The sequence below is a fragment of the Adiantum capillus-veneris genome, chromosome 10 (assembly GCF_014529385.1).
Source record: "Adiantum capillus-veneris isolate H3 chromosome 10, ASM1452938v2, whole genome shotgun sequence".
In the NCBI taxonomy this organism is placed as follows: Eukaryota; Viridiplantae; Streptophyta; class Polypodiopsida; order Polypodiales; family Pteridaceae; genus Adiantum; species Adiantum capillus-veneris.
Genome location: NC_140940.1, coordinates 1,243,329 through 1,270,130, shown reverse-complemented (window position 1 = coordinate 1,270,130; position 26,802 = coordinate 1,243,329). Strand labels below are relative to the sequence as shown.

The 26,802-nt window shown below is 46.0% G+C and overlaps 1 protein-coding gene across 3 annotated transcripts in view; it reads left to right on the top strand.

The window, feature by feature from the left end:
* The window catches only part of LOC147448360 (Transducin/WD40 repeat-like superfamily protein), a 162,824-nt gene that overhangs the window by 112,822 nt on the left and 23,200 nt on the right, over positions 1 to 26,802 (top strand). For all 3 annotated transcript variants that reach the window (XM_086521001.1, XM_086521000.1, XM_086521002.1), the window contains exons 6-7: positions 13,691 to 13,878; positions 14,007 to 14,133. In XM_086521001.1, the coding sequence (XP_086377127.1) occupies positions 13,691 to 13,878; positions 14,007 to 14,133 (315 nt within the window). The remainder of the gene's footprint in view (positions 1 to 13,690; positions 13,879 to 14,006; positions 14,134 to 26,802) is intronic.

Below are 26,802 nucleotides of genomic sequence, written 5' to 3'. Positions count from 1 at the left end.
GTCTAGACTCTACTAGACCAGGCAAGTGACTAGACCAGGCTGGACCAGGGACGAGGAGGACTAGACCAGGGTCTAGACCAGGCAAGTGACTAGGCCAAGCTGGACTAGGGACGAGGAGGACTAGACCAGGGTCGAGGAGGTCTAGACCAGAGATGAGGGCAGGTTGGACCAAGGCGAGAGATGACTAGGGCGAGAGAGGACTAGACCAGTCGGACCAGGCGAGAGGAGAACAATGCAAGGCAAGGTCGGCGAAGCTAGGCAACGTAGGCGAAGCTCGATAGACCCAACTAGCTTCAAGATTTGCACCTCACAGAGTGAGATTTCAGTTGAGGTCCCACCGTGATCGCCAAAATGAGAGCACCTGTAGCGCAGATAATGTGTCGTGCTCTCTACAGTGGGTAGCCCTCAATGCAATGTGCGTGACAATCTCACTCAAACAGACTGAATCTCCCTCAAACAGACTGAACAGAAAGGAAACAATAGACGTCAACAGAGCTCGCAAAGACACAACAACAGACCAGAACATATGACTCGACTATCTCAAAGACTGATACAGACTCTGGCGTGGCAGCACACTCAGCTCCAGCCCAGGACTCACAAGTACAATGGGGGTGTCGAGGCTCAGATGTGCAGGGTGCTCTGTGTAAAAACCCACTCTCTCGAGGACGATGCTGGACCAAAGGTGAAGATGATAATCCCGATGACCAACCGCTACTACTCATATGTGCCACCATAAAGGGCCACCAACGGCTCATAAATGTCAGCCATGTGGTGACCTGGCCACTATGTCCACTAGACCACCGTAGGTACCATGCCACTGCCACGTCACTCCCAGCCCAGAGGGTCCATCCAGTGTGAAACAGCCTAGACCAACTGTACTAACTGTCCAACTGTCTGCCTGTCCTGTGAAGTGACACTGTAGCCCTGCTAGGGGGGGGGGGGGGGGGGGGGGGGGGGGGGGGGGGGGGGGGGCGGATTGGAGGGGTTGCGGGCTGGGAAGCGGGCGCGGCAGCAGGCGGGGTGGGTGGACAGCGCATGGGGCGGGCAGGGGGGTGGGCAGGAGGGCTGCGCGAGGAGGCGAGGGTGGGGGTGCTACGCAGGGGGGGGGGGGGGGGGCGCTAGGCAACGATGGCGAAGAAGGGGGAGGGAGCGTGCGGGTAACAGCAGCGAGCGCCTCATAAATTGGATCACACAAGGCTACTTTACTTCACTTAATGAAATGTTATATTAACGTCTTCAAAAGGCCAAAGTGACCTATGAGACCAGAAAGTTACAATGTGGTGGATCTGATACAAAGTCAGAGTAACAAAAGTAACAAAATGACAAAATAAAAATACTATGCTATGGAATCCTAAACTGCTATTGTGAACTAAGCAGCTAGCTGGGATAGAGAGAGAAAATGAAATGAAATGAAATGTTATATTAACGTCTTCAAAAGGCCAAAGTGACCTATGAGACTGGAAGGGAGGCAATCTGTCTATGCTGAACCCATGCGCCTGAAACCAGAATGTCATCTTCCCATACGAGCATGTTGTATCTCCCTGCATGGCTAACTGTCGAGAGGACTCAAGTGCAAGGCGTGCATATGTGTCTCTGGGAAGTTCCCACATGCGGTGTATGAAGGAAACAGATCTGGCGAGCGCCTCAACCACTAGTGGGGGGGCAGCTAGCTCTGCTCGTATAATAGCATGTGGTACTGAAGCCTTGGCTCTAATGAGCCGCGAGATCATAGAGACCAGAGGCTTCTCCATGTCCTCCCAGCCATCACTACGGCCTGTCCTCCCATGATGATCCAGTGAAGGTCCCCAAATCTCGACTCCATAAAGCAATGCAGAAGCCACCAAAGTGTCAAAGAGCCAGAGCTTCGTCCGAGGCTCCTAAAACTGAACCTGTGAACACATCCTTTCCAATCTACCCAATGCTGCATGGGCTCTGGTCAATCTAGCCTCTGCTACCCTCCTCAATGAAAATGCTGGCCCACTAAAAACCACTCCAAGGTAAGTGTAAGCATCTCTATACTCCACCTTCTCCTGACCATATGTGAATGCGGACGCTGACCTCTTGATCCAGTGTGGGGTGGTATTAAATACCATGACCTTGGTTTTACCAAGGTTGACGGACAAACCACTTTCCTGGGCAAACCTATGCAAAGCATCCAAGTGACATTGCATCCCCTCCGGAGAGTCGGAGATCAACACAATATCATCAGCGTATAACAATAGTGGAATCCATGTCCCTGCCAGTTGTGCACCTCTATCACCATCTCTCTCAATGTAGTCAGAAACCTCATCCACATGCATACCAAATAGAGTAGGAGAGAGCGGGCAGCCCTGCTTCACCCCAATAGTGGAGTAAACCGGTGTGGATAGACCCTCTGTGGTGCGTACATGCCCCACTACTGACCTGTATAATGCCATGACCCCCCAAATGAGCTCTGTGGGTACTCCCATCTGCTGTAATCTGTGCATTTGTGTCAAATGCTTTGCGGAGATCCACAAAGCTACAATAGATCCGTCTCCCACGCGATCTACCCTCCTCAATGATGGCTCTGAGTGTCAAGATATGGTCAAGAGTAGAAAAACCCGTCCTGAAACCTGCCTGTCCGGCTGCACGTATCCCCTCCCTCTGTGCCCATCTACTCAGCTGTTGCTCAAGATAGATGCGTACAACCGTGCCAATGTGTGTCCAATCATGAGAGTGTGATAATTCCCAGGCTCCATAGGGTCTCTCGATTTAAAGATAGGCTCCAAGTATCAAGCTAGCCCTCACACATGGCACGGTTAAACATAACTGCTAGAAGCTCTGCTAGTAAATCGTTGGCATGCGTGAAATGCTCAGTCACTAAGCCATCATGATCATATGCTCTCCCAGTCCTCATCCTGTCAATGGCCTTCCTCACCATCTCAGCGGTGAAAAAAGCACATGTGTGTGGGCATGGATCGGGGGGGTCAGGAAGGGGGGGCTGCTCAGGAACTGTGTACAAAGATGATGCATACTGGCCCCAGGCCTCTGTAGAAGTGATGGCAAGGGGGGGGGGTGCTCATGAAAGAGCTGCCATGCCTCACGTGAGTCCTAACTCAAGAATAGCTGGTATAGATCCTGCTCTAGGTGAGCCAAAAATGCCCTCTTCTTCCGCCGCACTAGGCGTCGGAAGTCAATCTATGATTGTCTGTGAGTGGTGTCCCCCAAAAGCACCTCCATCTGAAGTCTAGCTCTAGTGTCCCGGCATTCCTCATCATACCAATTGTTCTAGGGCATGCTCCCGAAACGGCGTCTCTGCTCAGGCTGGGTATATGGGTATGCCTCTGCTGCTACATCATGGAGTGTCTGTGTCAGTATAGTAGTAAGCTCCTCCAGATGTCGCCCTGGCTCCTCTGTGCACAGGCGTCTGTAGATCCCATCTATGTATACAGAGTCCGTCTCCGCCCTAAGGGTGTAGCGAGTAGGGGCTGCCGCCCGTAGCCTGTGCTACACTAAACTGAAAAGAGATGGTCACGACACAAGAGCATGGTCCACTGCCACACCAAAAGGTCTGGGTCCCAACCGTGAGATCCTGGATACTAGAGATGAGGCTCGGCTGTGCCATGACATAATCCACTGTGCTGGCTCCATGTCTGTGTGGGAAGCATATAAAACCCCCGGCAGCGGGAAATCTCTGTAGGCTATTCAAGATGGCCAATCCATGTGCAGTCCCCATGTCTATCAAGTGTCATCCATACTCAGTGTGTTCTCCATCCTGTGATAGTCTCGATAGGCCCGTCTCTGCAAAATCTAACTCTCTCAACATCTCCTCTAAAGTATCATAAAATACTGTCTGATGATGGGTAGTCCTAGCATTGAAATCCCCTAGAATGATGATGTCACCATCTCTAGAGAACTCCCATATGTCATCATCCAAAATAGAGAAGGGGGACTGTCCTCTGGGTGGTGCATAAACTGACGTACTCGGGGGAAAGTAGCAAATAGCAATGTAAAGATACCTACCTATCTCTGCTCTCAATCTCACCCACATGTACCTAGCTTGCTCATCCCTGCAGGCTATATGTATCAATGGCTGCAACTCCTCCCTGAATACACTGCCACTCCTCCTGAGCCCCGCCCTCTGTGCTCTGATCACGTCTTCTGTCTACAGGCTGTCTCCCATCTATATCCACTAATGTGAGGCATAGATTGCCCTGAGGGCTGATGTGTCTCAGAGTTGAAGACGATGTCTCTTCCCGCAAACTATCCTCAAAAGCACCCACATCAAGGCGCATAGATCCATTACAATTCCAGGTGGCAACCTTGAGTGTGGTCCCATAGGTCTCGCACCGACATGTGGAGCGCCGCTCTACAATCACCACCCGGCCATCTCTGTAGAAGGCCGTCTTTCCCTTCTCCCTTGCCGCTTGAATCTCTGGCATTACCTCTCTCATATGCGCAAGCTATGTGAGAGTGAGGTCATCTCCATGGAATATGCCCGTTTTCTTTAGTGTAGGGCGCTTCATCAAGAAGTCCTTCTTTGCCTCCATGGATGGGAAACGGATGATTAAAGCTCTCCCTATTGAAGTCTCCCCATTGCCTTGTGTCTTCTTCCTTACCCTCCATGCCTTTGTATGAGTAGCCTCACTACCCATCATGCGGAGAAGTTCTTCGACTTCCCCTTCCACATCTGTATGGGGCTTACATACTGGCGAAACGATCATGGCCTCCACTGGCGAAGCGCTCATGGCCTCCATTGGCGATGCGGGTACAACTCAACGCTCTGGCTCGGCTGAGTCCAGGCGGAGAAGTAATAACCACAACCCGAGCGGATATATGCACTACCACAGCCCACTGCAGGACACAGTCTGGTCTGCCAAATATCCAGAGGCTCAGCCCACTTTTGGGTTACTCAATCATTGCATTCCGCCATGTGCTCGGAGAGAGGCGCGCTGCTGCAGGAGAGAGAGAGAGAGAGAGAGAGAGAGAGAGAGAGAGAGAGAGAGAGAGAGAGAGAGAGAGAGAGAGAGAGAGAGACCCCTTCACCCTCGCGCTCAGCAGCCCGCCAGAGAGGGAGAGAGAGAGGCTAGAATCTGTGCCTGCGCGTGGCTCTCTGTCCTGCACGTAGTTCTTGCGCTCCTCCTGGCTCTTTGCCCCGTGTGAGTTCCTCTGCCCTGCTTGCGGCTCCTCTGCCCTGCGGCCTATGTGGCTTGTGCGCGACCTGCACTTGCTGCCCCTGCAGTGTATGGTACCCTATGACCTGCAGCAGACCTCTGTTGTGCGCACCCTCTGCGCCAGTGGACCTTCCCCACTCAGCAGCCTACCAGAGAGCCCTTCACCCTCGCGCTCAGCAGCCCACGAGAGAGAGAGAGAGAGAGAGAGAGAGAGAGAGAGAGAGAGAGAGAGAGAGAGAGAGAGAGAGAGAGAGAGAGAGAGAGAGAGAGAGAGAGAGAGAGAGAGAGAGAGAGAGAGAGAGAGAGAGAGAGAGAGAGAGAGAGAGAGAGAGAGAGAGAGAGAGAGAGAGAGAGAGAGAGAGAGAGAGAGAGAGAGAGAGAGAGAGAGAGAGAGAGAGAGAGAGAGGATGAAATGTATATTAATGTCTTCAAAAGGCCAAAATGACCTATGAGACCAATCTGTTACAAAATGGTGAATCGAATACCATGTCTTGGTACAAAAGAACTAGATACTACTACTAGAATCCATCCTCATCTGCACTCTGGATATCAAGAGAGTATGGCTCGAATCCTTTGTTGTAGTCTCTGTCGATGCTGTGTAGCCCCTCTCCTCAATCGCGGCTGTCTAAATCTCCGTAGCTCCAGTGCTCGGTCAATGAGAGTGCCCGTAGTGGTCGAATGAGTGTGGGCCGAGCTCTGCAATGATGACTGCTCCTTTGGCTGTCCCATATCTAGTGAAAAGAAATCTGTAATTTGTCTCTGGGACTGTCTCTCTCTATCTTTCCCAGTAAAGTGTCTCTATATCTGTGTAACTCAAGTAGATATAGCCCGAGACATCTCTGATCCTCATAACTCATGACCCTAGAGAAAGGACGGAAACCCTCTCTGAATAAGCAGCCCTGTATCTCATAGTACACTGTGCAATGACATGTAATGTAGCTCTGTCTCTGGCTCTAATTAGCATAAGGGGCATATCCTGTTGTCTGTTGGTATCCCTCTAAATCTACCAGTCTCAATCTCCAGCTGATGTGAGGATGTGCGTATCTGACCAATGGCACACCACAAACCATGAGACATGTGTGTCCATGTAGCTGGGTCGAATCACAAACCCATCTCCTGTGAGGTGGAGAAGATGCTCTCTATAGAAAGCCATCTTCGTGCCCAACTCCTCTGGCGGCTCTATCCATGTCCTGGTATCCAACTGGATTAGGTCCTGATGAATGAGTCTAGTAATCTCCACCCGTGTAAGAGACATCGAGGGTGCCTGAAGAGAGTACTGGAAAGGGGGCAGCATGTCCATGGTGAAACCATGCGTCTGCAACCATGATGTCATCTGTGCATACCAGCATGAAGTGTCCCCTGAAGAGCTAACTGTCTGGGGAGAGAGAGAGAGAGAGATGAAATGTTATATTAAACGTCTTCAAAAGGCCAAACCTATGAGACCAAACTGATACAATCCTTGTGGATCTAATCCAATGTCTAGGTACAAAAATAAAATGAAGTAAAGTGAAAGGCTAAACTAAGAGAGTAAAATTGTCGGACTAAATCATCATCATCATCATCAATGCCCTAGGATGCCTGGTATCGGGCGTTGTCCAAGAAAGTATTGCATCAGTCGCTAAAGAGCTTTGTCAATGTCCGCCTCTGTAAATAGTCAAACTGGGTGTCTCCCATATTGTGCTAGAATAGTCGTGATCCTCTGATGGAGCCTTCGTTGATGTCATGGTCGCCCTCGTAGACATGGGCGTCTAGCTCTCCCAAGCTCAGTGGCTCTGTCCACTAATACACCTCTGGTATAAGTGGGCTCTGAAGTCTGCTGTGAAGCATGCTCATCTGGCTGTTGAATCCCTGCTCTAAAGAAGTCAGTGATCTCCCTCTGTGAATGTCTCCCATTGCCTGGTCTCCTCGTGTTTGCCGAGCTCTAGCAAAAACAACCCGAGGCATCTCTTATCTTGATATCTCATGACTCTAGCCAACGGTCCAAAGCCCGCTCTGAATAGACAGTGAAAGCGGCCTCATATCTCGCAGTATACCGGACAATGTCAAATGTGATGTAACTCTATTCTTGGCTCTACATGACACAACTGGCATATCCTGGCTTGTGTTGGTACTCTCCTAAATCTGCCAGTCTCAATCTCTAGCTGATGCGATGATGTGCGCATCTGACCAATAGCACATCGTATCCCATAGGATAAATGAGTGTCCATGTAGGCCGGTCTGGTCACATATGCATCCTCTGTTAGTTGGAGAAGATGCTCTCTATAGCAATCCATCTCCCTACCCAACTCTTGTACCGCCTGTATCCATGTGCTTCTTGTATCTAGTTTAATCAAATCCTGACATATAAGTCTCGTGATCTCTGTCCGTGTGAGAGAAAGGGAGGGTGCATCCAAGGAGTACTGGAATGGGAGCAGTCTTTCCATGTTGAAGCCATGTGACTGAAACCATGATGTCATCTACCCATACCAGCATTTTGTGTCCTCGTGTAGTGCTAGCTGTCGGGACGACTCAAGGGCTACTCTGGGGAGGTCCCATAAATTATGCTTGAAGGAAACTGATCTACTAAGGGCCTCAACTACGAGAGGGGGGGCAACTAGCTCAGCTCGAATAATCTCATGTGGCACTGAGGCCTTAGCCCAAATCAGCCGAGAGATCATAGAGACTAGAGGTATCTCCATACATCTCCATCCATCAGTGCTACTAGATCTTCCATGGCGGTCCACTGAGGATCCCCAAGTCGGAACTCCATAAAGCATAGCGAAAGCCACTAGAGTGTCAAAAAGGGAGAGCTTTGTTTGAGGTTCTTGAAACTGAACCAAGGAACACATCTTCTCCAATCTTCCCAAGGTTGCATAAGCTCTCGTGAATCTAGTCTCTACTGCTCTCCTCAATGAAAACACCAGGTCCATTGAAGAGTATGTCACAAATTGATGACGTGGCATGCTAATAAGTGTCCCGACTTATGGGCACCTGCCGACAGGGCCCTAAGGACACTAGGATAATTAAAAGAGGGCGAGCGACTGGCTGTACGGATTTCCGAATATCGTGCGAAAACTGCTGACTTGGCTGACCGTATGGATTTTCGCAAAACGCGTTGCTGGCTGACGTGGCAGGTCGTACGGAATTCCGCGTTATGTGCTGGCTGCTTTTGGAGAGCCCATTGCTTTTTGTTTTGGGAGCTTTTCATGCTTTGCTTTTCCCATGGCCAAGGGCCTTAAAAGAAGTCCCTTGGGCTCTCTCTAGCTCATTGTGTGCTGACGAGCCGGTGAGCGAGGAGTCCCAAGGGCAATTGTACTTTGCTCAAGCAGTCTTTGGGGCCAATCTCTCTGGGCACGGAACTACGCCAGGCCGTGTCGACTCAATTGAACTGTGAATTAAGTGCGAAGTATTTTAGAGTTATTCTCTCTCGTGTGTCGTGTTAGATTCCAGACTTGGGGTGTCCAAGTTTGTTACAGACTACCTCAAGGTGTATGCATCTGTATACTCCACCATCTCCTGGCCATATGTAAAAGTGGGTGCTGATCTCCTGACCCACTGTGGTGTGGTGTTAAGCACCATTACCTTGGTTTTCCCCAGGTTAACAGACAATCCACTATCGTGGGCAAATGTGTACAAAGCATCTAAATGATGTTGCATCCCCTTCGGGGAGTCAAAAATCAACACAATGTCATCAGCATATAACAATAGTGGGATCCATGTCCTTGCCAACTAAGCTCCTATATCACCATCCCTCTTAATGTAGTCAGCAACCTCATCCACATACATGCCAAATAGTGTAGGAGATAGCGGGCAGCCCTGTTTCACCCCCATAGTGCAGTAAACCAAATTAGAAATCCCCTCTGGAGTGCGTACATGCCCCACTATTGACTTGTATAGAGCCATGATCCCCCAAACGAACTCTTTGGGTACCCCCATCTCCTGCAGTCTGCGCATCAATCAACACAATGTCATCAGCATATAACAATAGTGGGATCCATGTCTCTGTCAACTGAGCTCCTCTATCACCATCCCTCTCAATGTAGTCAGCAACCTCATCCACATACATGCCAAATAGTGTAGGAGATAGCGGGAAGCCCTATTTCATCCCCATAGTGGAGTGAACCATATTAGAAACCCCCTCCGGAGTGCGTACATGCCCCACTACTGACTTGTATAGAGCCATGATCCCCCAAACCAACTCTTTGGGTACCCCCATCTCTTGCAGTCTACACATCAATCTAGCTGTGGGCACTGTATCGAAGGCTTTGCGGAAATTCACAAAGCAACAATAGTGTCGTCTCCCACGTGATCTCCCCTCCTCAATAATGGCTTTGAGTGTTAGAATACGATCAAGAGTAGAGAAACCTCTCCTGAAACCCTCGTGTCCTGTTGCCCGTACACCCTCTCTCTCTCTGCCCATCCACTCAAATGCTGCTCAAGGATGGATACGTACAACCGTGCCAATGTGTGTCCAATCATGATAGTGCGGTAATTCCCAGGCTCCATACGGTCCCATGACTTGAAGATAGGTACGATAGTGGACAAACTCCAAGTATCAGGTAGGCCCTCACACATGGCACGGTTGAACATGATTGCTAGAAACTCTACAAGCAGATCTTTGGCATGTATAAAATGCTTTGCCACCAGGCCATCGTGATCATATGCTCTCCTAGTCTTCATCCTTTCAATGGCTCTCTTAACCATTTCGGCGGTAAAGAAAGCACGTGTGTGGGCATGGCTCTGGCGGACCTAGAAGAGGTGGCTGCCCCGATCCTGTGTAGAGAGATGATGCAAACTGACTTGATGCCTCTGTAGAAGTGATGACTGGTGAGGGAGAGTGCTCATGGAAGAGTCACTATGTCTCGTCTGAATCCTAGCTCAAAATCAACTGATATAAATCTTGCTCTAATCAAGCTAGAAACGCCCTCTTCTTCCGTCGTACCAAACGCCAAGAAGCAATCCGTGACTGCCTGAGTAATGACTCCTAGAAATACCTCTTTCAGAAGTCGGGGGGCTCTAGTCTCTCTGCACTCCTCTCGTCATATAGCTATTCTAGGGTATGCTCCCAGAACACCGTCGCTGCCCAGGCTCAGTGTGTTGGTATGCCTCTACTGCTGCATCCTATAGTGTCTCTGTCAATATATATGTGAGTTCCCCTAGAGGTCTCCCCGGATCCTCCGTACATAAGCGTTTGTAGATACCATCTATGTTGACAGAATCAGTCTCAGAAGTAAAAGTGTATCGGGTATGCGTAGATAGCTATGCCAGTCGAGCTGTGCTGAATTGGAATGAGGCGGTAAAGGTGAGGAGGGCATGATCTATTACTACCCCAATAGGCATGGGTCCCAAGTATAAAGTCCTGAATAGAGGATATGAAATTGGGCTGAGCCAAAACATAATCCACTGGGCTAGCCCCATGTCTATGAGGAAAACAAGTGAACCCACTCGACGTTGGAAATCTCTAGAGGCCATTCAAGATGGCTAGTCCATGTGCAATCCCCAAATCTGTCAGATATCCTCCATATCCCACGTGCTCTTCATCCTGTGAACACCTGGCCAATCCCATATCATTGATATCCAATTCTCTAAACATGTCCTTCGAGGTATTGTAGAAAGCTGTCTCAGGAGACTGGCTCGTCCTGGCATTAAAGTCTCCCAGAAGAATGACATCTCCATTCCTGGAGAACTCCCATATGTCCTCATCCAATATCATGTAGGGTGATTTCCCCTTGGGTGACGCATAATCAGATGTGTTGGGGGCAAATTAGCATATTGCAATGTAGAGTGGCCTTCTTGTCTCCCTGTAGAGAGAGAGAGAGAGAGAGAGAGAGAGAGAGAGAGAGAATGAAAGGAAATGTTATATTACGTCTTCAAAAGGCCAAAATGACCTATGAGACCAATCTGTTACAAAATGGTGAATCTAATACCATGTTTGGGTACAAAAGAACTAGAACAAAGATACTACTACTAGAATCCATCCTCATTCGCACTCTGGATGTCGAGAGAGTATGGCTCGAATCCTCGGCTGTAGTCTCCGTCCATGCTGTGTAGCCCCTCTCCTCAATCGTGGCCGTCTGGATCTCCGTAGCTCCAGTGCTCAGTCGATGAGAGTGCCGGTAGTGGTCGAATGAGTGTGGGCCGAGCTTTGCAGTGATGGCTGCTCCTCTGGCTGTCCCATATCTAGTGAAAAGAAACCAGTAATCTGTCTCTAGGACTGTCTCTCTCTCTCTCTCCCAGTAAAGTGTCTCTATATTTTTGTAACTCAAGTAGATATATCCCAAGACATCTCTGATCCTCGTAACTCGTGACCCTAGAGAAAGGACCAAAACCCTCTTTGAATAAGCAATGGAAACGGCCCCGAATCTCATAGTACACTGAGCAATGACATATGCAATGTAGCTCTGTCTCTGGCTCTAATTGGCATAAGCGGCATATCTTGTTGTCTGTTGGTATCCCTCTGAATCTACCAATCTCAATCTCCAGCTGATGTGAGGATGTGCGTATCTGACCAATGGCACACCGCAAACCATGAGACATGTGTATCCATGTAGCTGGGTCGAATCACAAACCCATCTCCTGTGAGGTAGAGAAGATGCTCTCTATAGAAAGCCATCTTGGTGCCCAACTCCTATGGTGGCTCTATCCATGTCCTCCTGGTATCCAGCTGGATCAGGTCCTGACGAATGAGCCTAGTAATCTCCACCTGAGTAAGAGACATCGAGGGTGTCTGAAGAGACTTGGAAAGGGGGCAGCCTGTCCATGGTGAAGCCATGCATCTGAAACCATGATGTCATTTGTGCATACCAGAATGAAGTGTCCCCCTGAAGAGCTAACTGTCTGGAAGACTCAAGGGCGAGTCTAGCATATCTGTCTCTAGTAGTATCCCACAAGCTGTGCACAAAGGAGATTGATCTGGTAAGCGCCTCAATCTCCATAGGAGGGGCAGCTAGCTCTGCTTGAATGATAGCGTTGGGTACGGAGGCCTTGGCTCTGATCAGTTGAGAGATCATAGATACCAAGGGCCTCTCCATACGTCTCCAACCATCCTGACCTACAGAAGGTCTCCATATCTGCACCCCATACAACATAGCTGAGGCTACTAAAGTATCAAAGAGCCATAACTTTGTCCGAGGTTCCTGGAACTGAACCTGCGAACACATCCTCTCCAAGCCTCCCAAGGCCGCAAAAGCTCTAGTCAGTCTAGTCTCTGGTGCTCTCCCCAAAGAAAACCTCGGCCCATTGAAGACAACCCCAAGGTAAGTGTATGCATCTGTATACTCTACAATCTCCTGAATATATGTGAAAGTCGGTGCTGATCTTCTGATCCAGTGTGGTGTGGTGTTAAACATCATAACCTTGGTTTTGTAGATTAATGTCTACAAAAGGCCAATGTGGCCTATGAGACAAGTACCATATTACATCCATGTCTGATTTCATATCATCACCAAAAAGTAAAGATAACATTATAAGGCCTGTGTCACACACATCGGCCCGGACGTGTGTGCAGCTGAGGTGGCAGAATGTTATTGGCAGATTATGGTGTCCGTCAGAGTGCAAAGCAAACCGGTTGCACTCCCTCACCCATCCATGGCAAGCTGCGGGGACACAGAAAAAGAGCAACGCGAAGGGATTTCATGGCTTTTGCTCTGCACATCATGCTAGGGATTGTCTTCGGATGATTGCAGGTAAACTCTTTGGAAAAGGCCAGGTAGGGATTCTCTCGGGATTGCAGGTGAAATCTTTGGAAAAGGCTTGGTAGGTACTATCTTGGGATTGCTTAGAGGATCGGTAAAAGATGATATGGGGTTCGTTGAGCTGAGTGAAACTTTTGCTGAAGGGTGTGTATCCTTAAAGCGACTTTGTGCAGGGAGAGAAGGCTGGGCAATCTTAAAGATGAAAGTTAATGGCTTATAATTCAAGAAGTACAGGTGCCAAAGTTTGAGGTGAAGAGGTTGGGATTCTAAACTTGTTATCCCAATTTGGAGGATGTGGTAGGCTAGTGGCAAGTGAGTGAAGGTACAATTCTAGATTGGTATTTGGTACAAACCGTACAAATAAACCTGTGTTTATGTGTCACAAAGCGTTATAGATCTTTGTTGTGGGTTTATTGGAACGTCAGACACTTGTGTTGAGTTTGTGGCCTCATTGTACGAGGCTAGCAAATCCGGATAGTTGATGAAGAAGCCCTTTCCCACCCATGCAGCTTCATGAGTACCTTAATCTTTGAACTTGAGGAAATGTTACCTTGCTTCCAGGTTTGATTCTTGTATCGATGCAAGAGAATCTGCTCCGTCCTCAACGATCTCAGTTGCTCCTCGTCGAGACTCAAGAATACTCCCTGGTCGAGACTCAGGAATACTCTTGTTCTGGTCTGATGGGCCATTTATCTTTCTTTTTTTTTCTTTTTTTTTTGGTGGTTGCATTTATGTCTGCCAAATGTGTAATCCACTCAGCTGTTTGTTTTCGTGTTCTGCAGTTGTGTCTCAAGTATGTTCATGCCATTCCAGTTTTCATTATGTGTAACTGTGGCTCAAGTAAATTTAGGTACAAGCATCACATTTGGGACTGGTGTGCAGGTCATGTCGATCATTTTACAGACTATGAATACAGGAAGGCACTGCCATCAGACTGCGATGGCAGCAATAAGGGAGATGGTGCGTGTCTATCCTATGGTTGCACTGCATCAAAGTTCTGGAAAACTAGCTGTTGGTGATGCTGCGGGTGACGTGCACTCTCTGGCTATCCATGTATATGATCTAAACAGGTCCATAAGAATTCACGTTTCATTCAAGATTTTTCTTTGTGTACAACCTGAGATCCAATTCAGATTCAAGGTTTGTATCTGGGTTGATTTATGGCAGAGGCAATGACATATTTGGTTCTGCCTTTCAGTGCTACAAAATTAAGGGATCTGGATGCAAGTGGACCACCAGGTCATCCAGCTTTACTTCTGACTAATGCTGATGGTTCTTTAGATGCAGGCGGCATATCAGCATTGGCATTTTCCGAAGATGGAGAAGTGAGTGCCTTTCTGATAACTCACATAATCTGCTTTACATGCTATAGTGAAGCATAATGAAATCTAATATATGCATTTATGTCAATCAACATTCCCTCCTTCTCCTTTGTGCTCATCCACATTGTTTTCTTGGAATGAAATGTCTATTTATGTCTGCAAAAGGCACCGTCATATGATCCAAAATTCAAGTGTCCGATACAGAAAATGTACAAATACACATAAAACACGTGCAATCTCATCTCACTAGACTACCTCCATATTGTCAACTCAAACCACGGGGATCTTGGCCATGGGGATTTACAAGCACACGCCCACCCCAAGCTCTACAAGAATGAGTCAACCACAGGGCACGAGATTACAGCTCTCACCAATCATACCCGGCAACAGCAAAACCACATATATCTAAGGAAACACTTTGCAATATCTTATCAACCATAACAATCAGTCAAAGATAATCATGCTTATTTCTAACAACAAACCAAATCTATTCTTCCAAGCTCTCTCTGCATAAATGCTTTCAAATCACGTTCTCTTTTAAGCATCATTTTAATCCTAAGCGGCCTCGTGTGATGATTGCATTTCCAGCTTAAGTCTTTTGTGCCTCTAGCAAGGTTATGTGCTTGCTTTTGCAGAAAGATAGAGTTTGCATGCCTATCTTACCTTTCACATTGGATGTCTGACGATAACTAAGACATAACGTATAATAACATAACCACTAACGTATTAAATGAGTTAGCTAAGGTGCAAAGATGTAGTCGTTAAACGCGTCATGTCAGCCAAGGTAAAGGGGCAAGCAACCCTGAGGAGAACTATTATGTGCTTGCTCTTTTATGTTTGTATAACATTCCCTGCTTCAAATAAATCAATGTCAGATGCCTGCTGCTGTACTTGTAATTCATAGAAAGCGTCGTGCTCTTTATACATTGCCAATAGGCTTCTATTTCCCTTGAAAGAGTTAGCTTCTTTGTTTGCTTTAATGTAAATTTTATAACTTAGCTAACAGCTAAGGGCCGCGGCTCCCGCAGCTAGGACCGCTAAAGCAATTGTTTTAACTTCCGGATGCTTGTAAATCCAATGCATCATTTTTTCTTTTCTTCGTTCAATTTGATATTTTATCTAAAGCTTCATAAGACACGATAACGCCAATTAAACAGAGCCACATGCAAAGGAATGGATGAAAACAGTTATAACAGCACTGTGCTAGCAAGAAACTAAGCTCGTTTCAAAGAATTAAAACGTAACAACCTTAACGAAAAGCCGCCTTGGAGTGTAAGGTATCCAGTCTGCCATCTATTTGCATGACTTTGCTAACTTCAATGAACGGGGGCAAACAACGGGGATAGGGATGATTTATTAAAAATGCCCTGCCCTCATAATGGTATGGTAAACAGCCAATTCTTGCTTGCTTGCTTGCACCCTGACGCAAACTTAAGGTAAACTTAAACTGTGCGTGTTAAACCTTTTTTTAATCCTTTTTATCGCCAACCTGAAAGCTAGCTTACTTGATGACTTTCGAATTCAAGGAACAAATAGCGTAATTAGAATTGAAACAGCGGTATACTTGCTAGCACTTTCGTTTCATACACCTATATGATAGTGAAAACTGCTAGAGACAGATGACGACGACGTATAGTTTTCTTTACTTATCACTATACTTTTATAAATAAAGGTAGTGCTTAAGCGTTTAATTATTGTCTCTATTGACAATCTACACCTATCAGTTAACTCTATATGTGATAGGGTCACTAGAATGTAGTAACAAAGACTGCTTTTACTTGCTTGCTTTGGGACTACTAATGCAAACGATACTAGGATAAAGAAAAAAACCAAGTGGCATGGGACGCCGATACTAGAATTAGCATGAACGCGTGGCTATGTCGATCATAAATAGGGGTGGCGTGGCACGCTATGAACATTCGAGTATTGGCTCTTTTCTTCTATTAGGGTTCAAAGTTTTCCCTGTTAGCATTATATTAGCTAGGTTTGTTTTAAAAGTCAGAGTTGATGATATCGATGGAAAGGAAGCCTGACTACCTTTGCCCTCCAAGTAGAGCATGTAGCTTGCTTCCATTAACAATATTTACTAATAAGTAAAGTAAAAGACGTAGATAACAACAATAGTGGATCTAGTAATAGTGAAAGCAAAAGTGGCATTAGTGCGAATAAAGTAATGAATTAGTTGAATTAATTTTGCCGTTCGTGAAGTAACCAGTTGGCTCCCTGGGAGTGTCAATTAGTCGTTAACTCGCCGTATCGTCAAGGTAGAAAAATTGGTTTATTTGGAGTTAAGAAGACGGTTCTTATCATGGAATCGATCAATAATATTGCGAAAGCTCATGGCATAAAGGTGTATCTATATCTGGTGGGGTAGGAAAATGTACACGTAAAAGTAATGACCTCTACATGGCATGGAAACAAGGGAATCAAAAGTTATTAATGTTGGAATCGTTATTTAAGAAGCTATAGATGCTTTTATTGATAGTGGTATACGCGTTATGAGAGATATTAATAACAGGCCAGGCTCTATAAGTCATTTTCTTAGGGCAAGCAAGAAGGGACAGATGATTTTGAATTGAAAGGGTCGATTGCAACGGTCGTTTCGTTATTGTCGTAGGTTCATTTCTTTTATTACATAAATGTGGATTGATAAATGTCAATTAAACTAAGCCTTTCGCCATTCGTAACTTGATTGAATGACACTGTAATAGCTCGTCGGGGGGTTTCCAGTGAACTTGGCTACCAAAAAGAAAAATCCCTTTTCGTTTGTTCGTTAAGAGTTACCCGTACGGTGTCACTCTAGAGTGACTCGGGAGTTCATATCGAATGTGTTTTCTTAGTGGTCGCCATTTCAATGTACGAATTTGGAAGGAATAAGCGGGGGCAATTTTTTAACTTGTTACTTCTATTCTTCCAATTCCGACAGTTCAGAAGACAGGCCGGAAGCGGAAACAAGCCAGCAGCCCGCCGAACAAGGCTCGACGCCGACAGAGAATTTATCGTTTCCTCCTCCTCCATCATCTTCGGGGGCGCCGTTATGGGAAGAGGAGTTTGGAGGGGATACTCGTGAAATCAAGGATGACAACTCCACTCCAGAAGGAGACAAGGCCGGACACGAATTGAGCTCAGGGCCGTCAAGCGAAGTTGAGGGAAGCCCTTCGTCATCGAAGAACAGGAAGGAGGAGGGTACTAGCGAGGCTCCCGAGACTAGCGAGGCAAAGAGCCAGAGCCCCTTTTCTTGACAACAAGAAGAGGAGCTGCTTTCCAAGCTGGATCACCTTGCACAATCACAAGTGCCTAAACGTTCTTGGTGGAACCGGGTTTTGTGTTTCTGTAGGGGACCAAAACCGGAGGAAGACACTCCTTCCGGAAATGAAGGGAACGGTCAGGATACTGGGTCGGGCGATAATGACCCCGGAGAATAGGAAGCACTGGGGGGAATTTCCTGGCTTTGCCCCTTCCTGCTTCCCGAAAAAGAGAATGGCAAGGATGAACCCGAGAATGAGAAAAGGAGCAGCAGTAGGTATTGGAAACGTATTTAGTCCTTTGACAAGCCCTGTGGCGTGAAATCTATCATTAGCCAAACAATTATTCGGTCTCCAGGCTTTGCCTTAACAAAAGCTATTGCCCTGTTTGCTTTGATGATGGCCTTTTCGATATTCTTCGTATTTTAAGGAAATCAATAAACAACCCTGAAGATAAGTCTAGATAAATAACGGTTACTTCGGGGTGGCCTTTGCTTTGGTCACCCCCCAACTAGGTAACATAATGGTAATGCGTTGGACTTACAGTCCTAGAATGATGGTTCGACTCCATCCCCAGTTTTTTTTAAGTAAACCCACTGTGGCATGACGGTACATGACAAGGGACCCTAGCTTAGAATGCAATGGATGTATGTGGGTTCCCCCCAGCTACCTACTCCTTTTGCTAGGGATTTGGACACGCGAGGAGGAGGCTCTGTTGCTAGCCCTTATTGACATAGAGCTACTGCCTTGGCAAGAGCTGCTGTCTTCGCTATGTCAACCGTGCATAAAGAAATGCCATAAACGTTGAAAACAAATAAATTGCTAGAAGAATGTCGATTGATTCTACGACGTAAACGAATCATGATAATTCGTTGCAACTTGAAGTCCCGCCTTGGCAACCGCTACGTAGCATCCCAGGTTCAGTAAGCACATAGACTCTTAACAAGCTATGGGGCCGGATCATGTTAAGATGAAATGCCATTTGACCTCAGGTGCTGGCAAGGGCATCTAGCCAATGCCTTCCTGGCATGCGTGAATGCTGGGTTGTGAAATTAATCGTTTAAATGCAGAAGCCAACGATAGCACTATGACTACGAGATTAGGTCAGGCCCAAGGATTCCTCCCTTTACCGCGTCCTTTTCTATCTATCTATCACGGATTACCCTTTTAGCATTTGACCATGCCTATCTATTCGTAGCGTCTTAAAAGAGCTTTCGAAAGAATAGTCGTTTAATTTGTTTTTTTGGATTCGTCCGGAGAGAAGCAGTTAGTCGATTTACGCGTGCCGACCTTTTTTTAGAGCTTCGGTTCTTCCGCCTGAGCATCAGTGGAATAAGGACTACATGGCGCTAGCCACACAAATTCTTTGCTTTAAAAGAAAAGTTTTGTTTGCCTATATGATACGTGTTGCACATGAAACGAGGGCGGGGGCGTAGTTTAATCGGTAGAACGCATGTTTTGCAAGCATGAAGTTATTGGTTCAAGTCCGATCGTCTCCATTCGTATACAGATTAGCACATTAAATTTATAACTAGGCTAGGAAATTCAAATTGTAATGAAAACTTCCCTGTTGCCTGGAGCCCAGCACTACAAACGCGTCGCGCCTTCGCTTCGGCTGCCCCCTTCGTCCCTTAGAGAGCAGTAAGACTTTAGCCATCGCAAATCAGTCAGTACTAACGTGTTCATCCCTTCGGGCCTCAATTTATTCATGTATTCAAAGCGGCAGCTAAAAGTTCAAGTGCTTCGCCGTGTTACACGTAAGTAGGGTCTAAGGTTGTATAACATAGTGACGAGGCTCTTGTCCTAAGCGTAGTAATGCGATTAGGCCATGCCAATACGATTTCAGCGGCTTCGCGCCTACGTATGCCCTGGTTACGTGTTATCGCTTCCCTTCAAAAAGGCTTGTATTTTCTCTAGGTTTCGAAGCAACACAAAAACAAGCCAACCTATGTAAGATTCAGCTTGCCAAGTTTAAGTTTAAGTTCTTTGAGCTAACCTCGTTCCCTTATTAAGCTACTGCAAGGCAGCTAATAAAGCAGCAAATTGCTAATCTATCAATCAATACATGGAAAGTGGCAGCTTGGACAGTCAGCTTCATGGCAGCAACATAAAACGGGATGGTCACGATGGGCAGCCTGTAGCCGCAATGGGGCTTAGTTGGGAGAGTTAGAAGCGGATAGCTTTCGGTATAGCGTTTCGCTATTCTTGCATAAGTGTTGTTTTCTCTACATCCTTCATTAGGGTTTTTTGCTCATTAGGCGAATGTGCTTCTAGACAACGCGCTGAGCTAGAGGCATACGTTTCTGACTTCGAGATGGCATGATTCACTTTTTTTGCCAAGCTTTTCACGCTACAGGGGCTGGGCCCCAGACCAGTAGATCTGGGCCAAGACAGGATTTTTGGGGGAGAAGGCACTTAAAAAAATCCAATACATACAAGAACTTTAAAAAAGACCGAGGATATAATATCTTTAAGCCAATCTGCCAAAGTGGGAGGGTCCCTTCCCAGTCAGGCACTGAATCACTTGAACCTGAGCTACTGCCCGGAGCAGGTTCTTGTGGAACTCCCTTCGAATTGTTAGTAAAGACTAGGGAATTAGAGGACTCTGCCTGTGGCCTTTCCGTAGGCATCGGCGGAGTTTTTGAGCGTTCTGCACGCGAAGCAAATAAACATGAGAATAAGGAAAAAAGCTAATCCATTAGAAAAAGGTTTCTATTTGATTTGTTTTACCGATATTTCTGGCATTTCAATTTAATTTTCATTGCCTCAGGCAGGATAGCGAATAATCTTACTTTACTAGCGGCCTTTAACTTGCTTGATAAACCAACGGAGCTTTAGATGTCAGCGTCCCAAGCAAGGACTACAACGAGCCATGCCCGTGTCATTAACGGCCAGACTCCTATACATAGTGACTCTACACCGTTTAAGGTATAAAGTTAACTGTAGATAGCCCGACTTACAGCTTATAACATAAAACTTCCTAAATGCCAGCCAAAAACGAATAGGCAAAGCACTGTCAGACTATTTGAATTGCTTTAATATGCTAAAATAAAGCAGAAAATAAGGAAAAAAAAAGATTCCAATTCCTATCTTATTCGATCATAACGACTTTACCTGTCTCTGTCGAATCTAATCTTGCTGATAACTCAATAAGATGAAGCAATAGCCATAAAAGAAGAACTGCCATGAATACCGGAACAAAAAAAGAAAGGATTCATTAAGTACGTACTTACTAACAGTATCGTTGCCTCTGCTTGGTAGCTTCATAGCAGGTGCTTTTGGTCGTTTCTTAGGGTCAAAAGGAACCGCCATAGTAACTATTACGTGTGCTTTATTCTCTTTTACTTTCTCCCAGACATGGTATTAGATTCACTATTTTGTAACTGATTGGTCTCATAGGTCATTTTGGCCTTTTGAAGACGTTAATATAACATTTCATTTCATTCATTTCTGCCATAATTTTTCTTGCATGCATCATTAATAAACACCAAGCTGATGTACGCTCTTTTATCTTGATAACAGATCAGCCCTCAAGTGTCTTGTATTCCTCCCCAAACTGCATACATGCCTGAGCCCAAACAGTGTAATAAAAAACCTTCATAACATCAGTCCATCACACAGGCTTGCCAACTCATCAATGACCCCATCTTGGTGCCCTCTTCCCATAGCGTGGGCTTCCCTCTCTTGTGACTGCTTCAGCCCCAGCTTGGGTGTTTTTCAATCTCCACACCCTGCATATTTTTGACGCCCTCCTCTTGTTCAAGTGATGGCCATTCGAGCTCATTTTGGGCCTCTCAACTCACGAACTCCTCCAAGGTGATTACACAAAGAGCCTCATGCGGGCAGGTTTCCAAACTCTTTCTCGAACACCCGCTTCCCCTAGATACCCTCCCTTCTCGTAGTCACGGCGCTGTTATGGCAAACATGATACTAGGTTTAAAATTTTTAGCACTTTAAAGCATTACTAATGTACCCACTTAGGAATAAATTCCAAGGAGTGATCTTATCAGCTCTTGCAAAACATCTCACATAGCAGCGATCATCAACAAGAAATATGAAGCTAAGCGGATACATAGCCAACCAGAAAACTCTGATGGCACAGCAGGGTCAGAACTCTCACAACCAGGAGGTCAACACTCAACAAGGGAGACATTCATGCAATAACCTTTAACACCATCCACACGAGTGCATTCATGATGTCAAAACCCATCATTACTCCGCAATCCTGATCATCACATATGCTGAAATACATATCCTCATGCCAACCACTCCAAGCTGGAATGAGGAGCCATCGAGCAGTGACAGTATGATCAACTCTTAGGAGATAATGGGACACTAACAGCTCCGCCAAGACTGGCCAGAGAGGTGACAAACTCTAACACCCCATCTCAACTCCTGGTCGGACTTCACAATTGCAGAGATGCTAAGTGACATATGAAGAAGAAGCTCATTATCCCGGGCCCGAGAAGACAACAAGGCAAGGCTTGCCTCCATCAGCTCTCCATCTGAAATTGTACTGGGCATCTGTAACTGGAACTGGCGTTTTCGAGTGTCAAACACTCGCTCGCCAATCTGGCAGCAGATCTAACACGCCTAAACCCCAGAGAATAACCCATATGTACTCGGCTATCTCCACCATCTGTGCTGGAGCACTTTGCTGCTCCTTGCAAATGCAACCACTCTCGTCCAACACATCATGAAACATATGGTCAGAAGTAACCCACCTGAGATTAAACTCTGTTGGGTGTGTGTCCAAATTTGAAGGAAGAGGATCAAGTTGGTACAATCCACATACTGCCGTATCCCCTCTAACTTCCATGCCGGAAGCTTTATCTCGAATCAATATCCTATGCTCATCAGATACAACTACTATGCCAAGTTTGCAAAGCTCATACACTGACAAAATGTGATAACCAGGACGAGGCATCTAAAGAACATGGGAGATGTACATTCCACCTCTGCTATATGGAATAAGCTCCATACTCCCCCTCACTGTATACAAGAGCCACTGATCTATCTCTGAACATAGTTGAACCTTCATATTGCCTCAGATCGTACATCAAATCATGAGAAGAAGTTATGTGCCTAATTGCACCATTGTCAATGATCCAATCCGAGAGTCAAGGAAAGTAAAATCCCCCTTGTGCTCCAAAGGCAACACTAATTTTGTGGGATCTTCATCTTTGTAATAAAGGCAGGTGCTTGAGCCACTCCAGCTGACTCCGTTCTTTGCAAAGGACATCTCCTTCAGTAATGACCATTCTCGCCAAACTTGCTACAATGTCTCTAGGGTTTTAAGGTTTCCCGCCCTTCATGAGTCTTCGAAGGACGTGATTGACCCTGTCTAACGTGTTGTTTTCCTTTGGAATCTATTTCCAAAGCCTCAGTAGATTCATAAGATCTTGAGGATAATCAAACAAGGTGTCACATAGTTTGATTCAAAGAGGACCTTGGTGACTCCGTGGAAGAAGGGAGAAAATGGCTTTTTTTTAAAAGCATTTTCTTCACATTTTTGAGGATGGATCTGTTTTTTGGTCAAGATAAAGGGATTCACCTCTAGCACGGTCTTTGACGCTGTTAAGAGTTTTTGGAAATTTTGGTTTTGCTTTTTTACATGTTTAGTGTTGTTTTGTGCCTGTGCCTGGCCTATGTAAGGTATTTTGCTCATTATCGGCCTGTTCAAATCATTGCTTTTCCCACCGTGTACTATTGGCAATGTCATATAGTGTGCCTCTCCAAGCTTAGGATATTTTTCCCTAATACCCAGTACCATCAAGTGTGTTTTTACTTTTTTTTCTTATTCGAGAGTTGTGGGGTTATTTTATTTGTTGGGATAAGAGTAGGACAATCTAGGAGTCCATGTTTAGGGACACCACCCCACCCCCTTCTTTTTCATCCACATTGCATCAATTCAATGATCATTACAGCTTGCCAATGTTTAGGGTTTCTTATCTAGCTTTTTTGCCATCCCTCTCTATCTGCCTTCACATTTTTGCAGGATTTCTCTCCTTTTGAGCCCTCTGTTGCCCTAGGAAACTCTCCCTCTTCATGTACTGAAACCAGCCTGTAGGGCGGTAGGCGTAGGCTTTCACCCAAAACTTTGCAAAAGGAACCTGTAACGGACATTAACACTTCAAAGCGCACACAGCACGAAAGCTAGAATGCTCCGAGCAGATGCCGGCAACCTGTAGGCCCCAAAAACTGGCGCCCCTTTCGGTATTCCTTTAGAGTAAAGTTACAAAACTAGAGTCCTAGGGATCTTCACCTGTATCCAACTAGATTACACTTGTTCTGGCAAAATTTCGATAGCAGAACGGCCCCAAAATATGCCCTGAGCAAATCCCCTTGTTGGAACTCACTTCCAAGGACTTAAACTCTCTGTTTTCAGCCCAAAAACAGCAATTACAGGTCGCTGTATTTACTGGTTTTTACCCTGTTTTCAGCCCTAAACAGTCCAGAAATTGTCCTCTAACAGTGGGGCACTGTTCCCAATGCTTTTGGCATCCATACGGCTGCAAAACAGTCCAAAAACAGCGCATAACCAGTGCTGAAAATGCACCTGTAAGGTGAGGTTATCACCCTCACCAGTGCCTTTGAAGAGCCCTCTTGTGGGGCATCACATTACTGCACGTAGGGGAGAGAGAGCAGTGTAGAGTGTACAGGACATCACTTCTTGCACTACATTGTACATGAGAGGGAAAGTTTGCACACATTAGTTCTTAACCTGTGACAGGTTCTCAATGAAGCATCCCCCCATCATAAATCGAGCGCCCCCTCTTCTGTGCTTGACCTGTAATGCATCTGTGAACAATAGATGCAAAAAGGGAAGAGTTCCATGGCTGCCAAAACGTGCGCATCGCTGAAAATGCAGCAAAACAGCCTTGTAAACACGCATCTGATGCCTTTCAATGCTGAAAATGAGCTCCTTGGTCCTAGATAAAGTCGTGGGAAGCTCAAAAATGCAGAGAAATGGCTGAAAATCAGAGTTATCAGCCTCCAAAACTGCTCCAAAAAGTCAGTTATGAGTTCTGTTCTCCCAGACTTGGTAAACTGGCCAAAAAGTGCCACTTGGCACTCATGCATGCAATTTCCCCGCATTGGGCTCTCCACTTAAAAATCTCTCAATTGGTTGCTCAGTGACTCTGCAACAAAGTAATAAAATGTTCCTCTTGTCATTTTGGAGCTAATGACGTAAACAAATTTCATGGCCCAAAATAGCAGTTTCCTAAATTTTACGAAATGCTTCCATTGGACTCTCATTGGTCATCTGATCATCTTTCACCACTGGGACTACGTCCAAAAATGCAATGTAGCCCAATTCTCGGGTGATTTTCTCTGGGTGACCCCACCTTGTCATTGTGCCTCTATGGAGTTAATTTCCTAGTATCCACCACTTATTAAGTGCGGTGAGGGGACCTAGATGACTTTGAAATGAGCTTAGGCACCCTTTTACTACTGGAATTCCAGTGCCGACCAACTTCCCATTTGCGGGTGAAACTATTGTTTCACACTGGCCATACAGTGTCCGACCATTTGCAACTTCAAAAAGAGGGTCCCAAAAATTAAACAAAAATCATCGGAAAGAAACCAACAACTCAAGTTAGCAATTGCCACGTCCTCGTGACATGTATATTGCAGATCTAGGAGATCACCACAACGAAGCTACTCTTAAAGGAAGCTGCTCTTGGAGGTTCCACATTCGGAGGTTGCTGCTATCTGCCATCAAAATTGAGGGATTGTACACTTGATGTTGTTGTTTTCAGCCGTAGCTGGCACTTCTCACAAGCTCTCCTTTTCTACTTGAATACACGGATCACACAAGCCACCCCACTTACATGAAGAGGATACAACAGCTGTATAGGTTGTTGCTCACATCTAATGGACTGCAACATTCACTCAGATGTGCGTCCTTTTACCTTAAAATGAATCTTATTAGGCTAAGCATTCCAAAACTCCACGTTTTATGTGTTTGAAATGTTTTTAAATGCCACGTGGCAGTTTGTTTTTATGCAAAACTGTCCAATGGACTACAACTTGCCCCTACTAGAGAGGGCTCAATCAAAACGTGGGGAGACTCTCCCAATGAAAAGTAAGATAAGTACAATGGCGGCTAAACCAAGATATGGGAGGAGGAAACAACCACACTGGTGGGTGGTACTACCATCTAGGCACCCCATGAACCATGGTGAAGAAGGGCCCTGGTAGCCAAAATCATAAGAAGGCCTCGTAGCGCTCCCATGTGCGGTCGAAGCTACTCTGAAGCCTCTCAAATTGTCCCCTGAGTGTATGGATCAGCTCTAGCCATATGTCACATACAGTCTCCGCTGCTGGCATATGTAAGTCTTTGTAATGCATCCAATTGTATTTGTAGCCTCTTTGGCAAGTCAACAATGGGAATCATGTCATCCACATAAAGCAACAAGGGTGTCCTCATGCCTGCTAATTGTGAAACTCTATCACCCTCTTCTTTTGCCGAAAAAATGGGGCTTAAACCCTTTGTATCACTTATGCAAAATTACAATAGAGCTTGAAGGGATTATAAATTACCAAGCTAGCATTGAAAAAACCCATGGGATATAATAGGATTACAAAAGTATAGGTGGAATAACCACCAGTGATGCAGGTATTAAAGCTAGAGACAAGGAAATAGGAAAGGACTATAGAAGAGAGCTGCAACAGAAAGAAGCCACCCAACTCACAAGTAGCCTAACTCCACCAGAGAATCTCCAAAAGTAAACTCCAAATCTCCAAGGCCAACAAGCACACCCCAAACAAAAGACTACATCTCCACCACAAAACAACCCCGCATCAAAGATCTAGAAGACCAGAGGAGAGAGAAGCCTGTCACCATCTCATCAAGTGTCATAAACTGCTGACGTGTCAAGTCACTGAAGAACAGAGCCAACCTTCAGATCACGGTCGAGGGGCCTAAACCCTAAGAAGAACAAGCAACAGCAGAAGAAGAAGTCCTACCAACTTATGGGACCCCGTTCGATGGGGCCCAAGTGACATAAAGGAATTAAAATAAAGCAGGACCCACACACACACACAAAAAGACACTTGCATAGGAATTGATGACGTGGCAGCAGTACGGACTCTCCGCAAATTGCACTGATATGCTGACGTGGCAGTCTGTACGGATTTTCGCGATTTGCACTGCTGACGTGGCAGTTGTATGGATTTCCGTAAATCACGCTGACAGCTTTTGGGGATCTGCTTTTGAGTTTGAAGGCTTTTCATGTAAACTGCTTTTCATAGGCCAAGGGCCTTTAAATAAAGTGCAAAGGGCTCAGTCTCTGGCACGCTTCAGGGAGAAGGTGCAGAGCGCGAGTACCGGCATTGTATTGTGTTGATGCAATATAAAGAAATATTGAAAGGGGCGCCAAGGTTTGGGGCCAATACTCTCTGGGGTGGAATTCTGCCACTC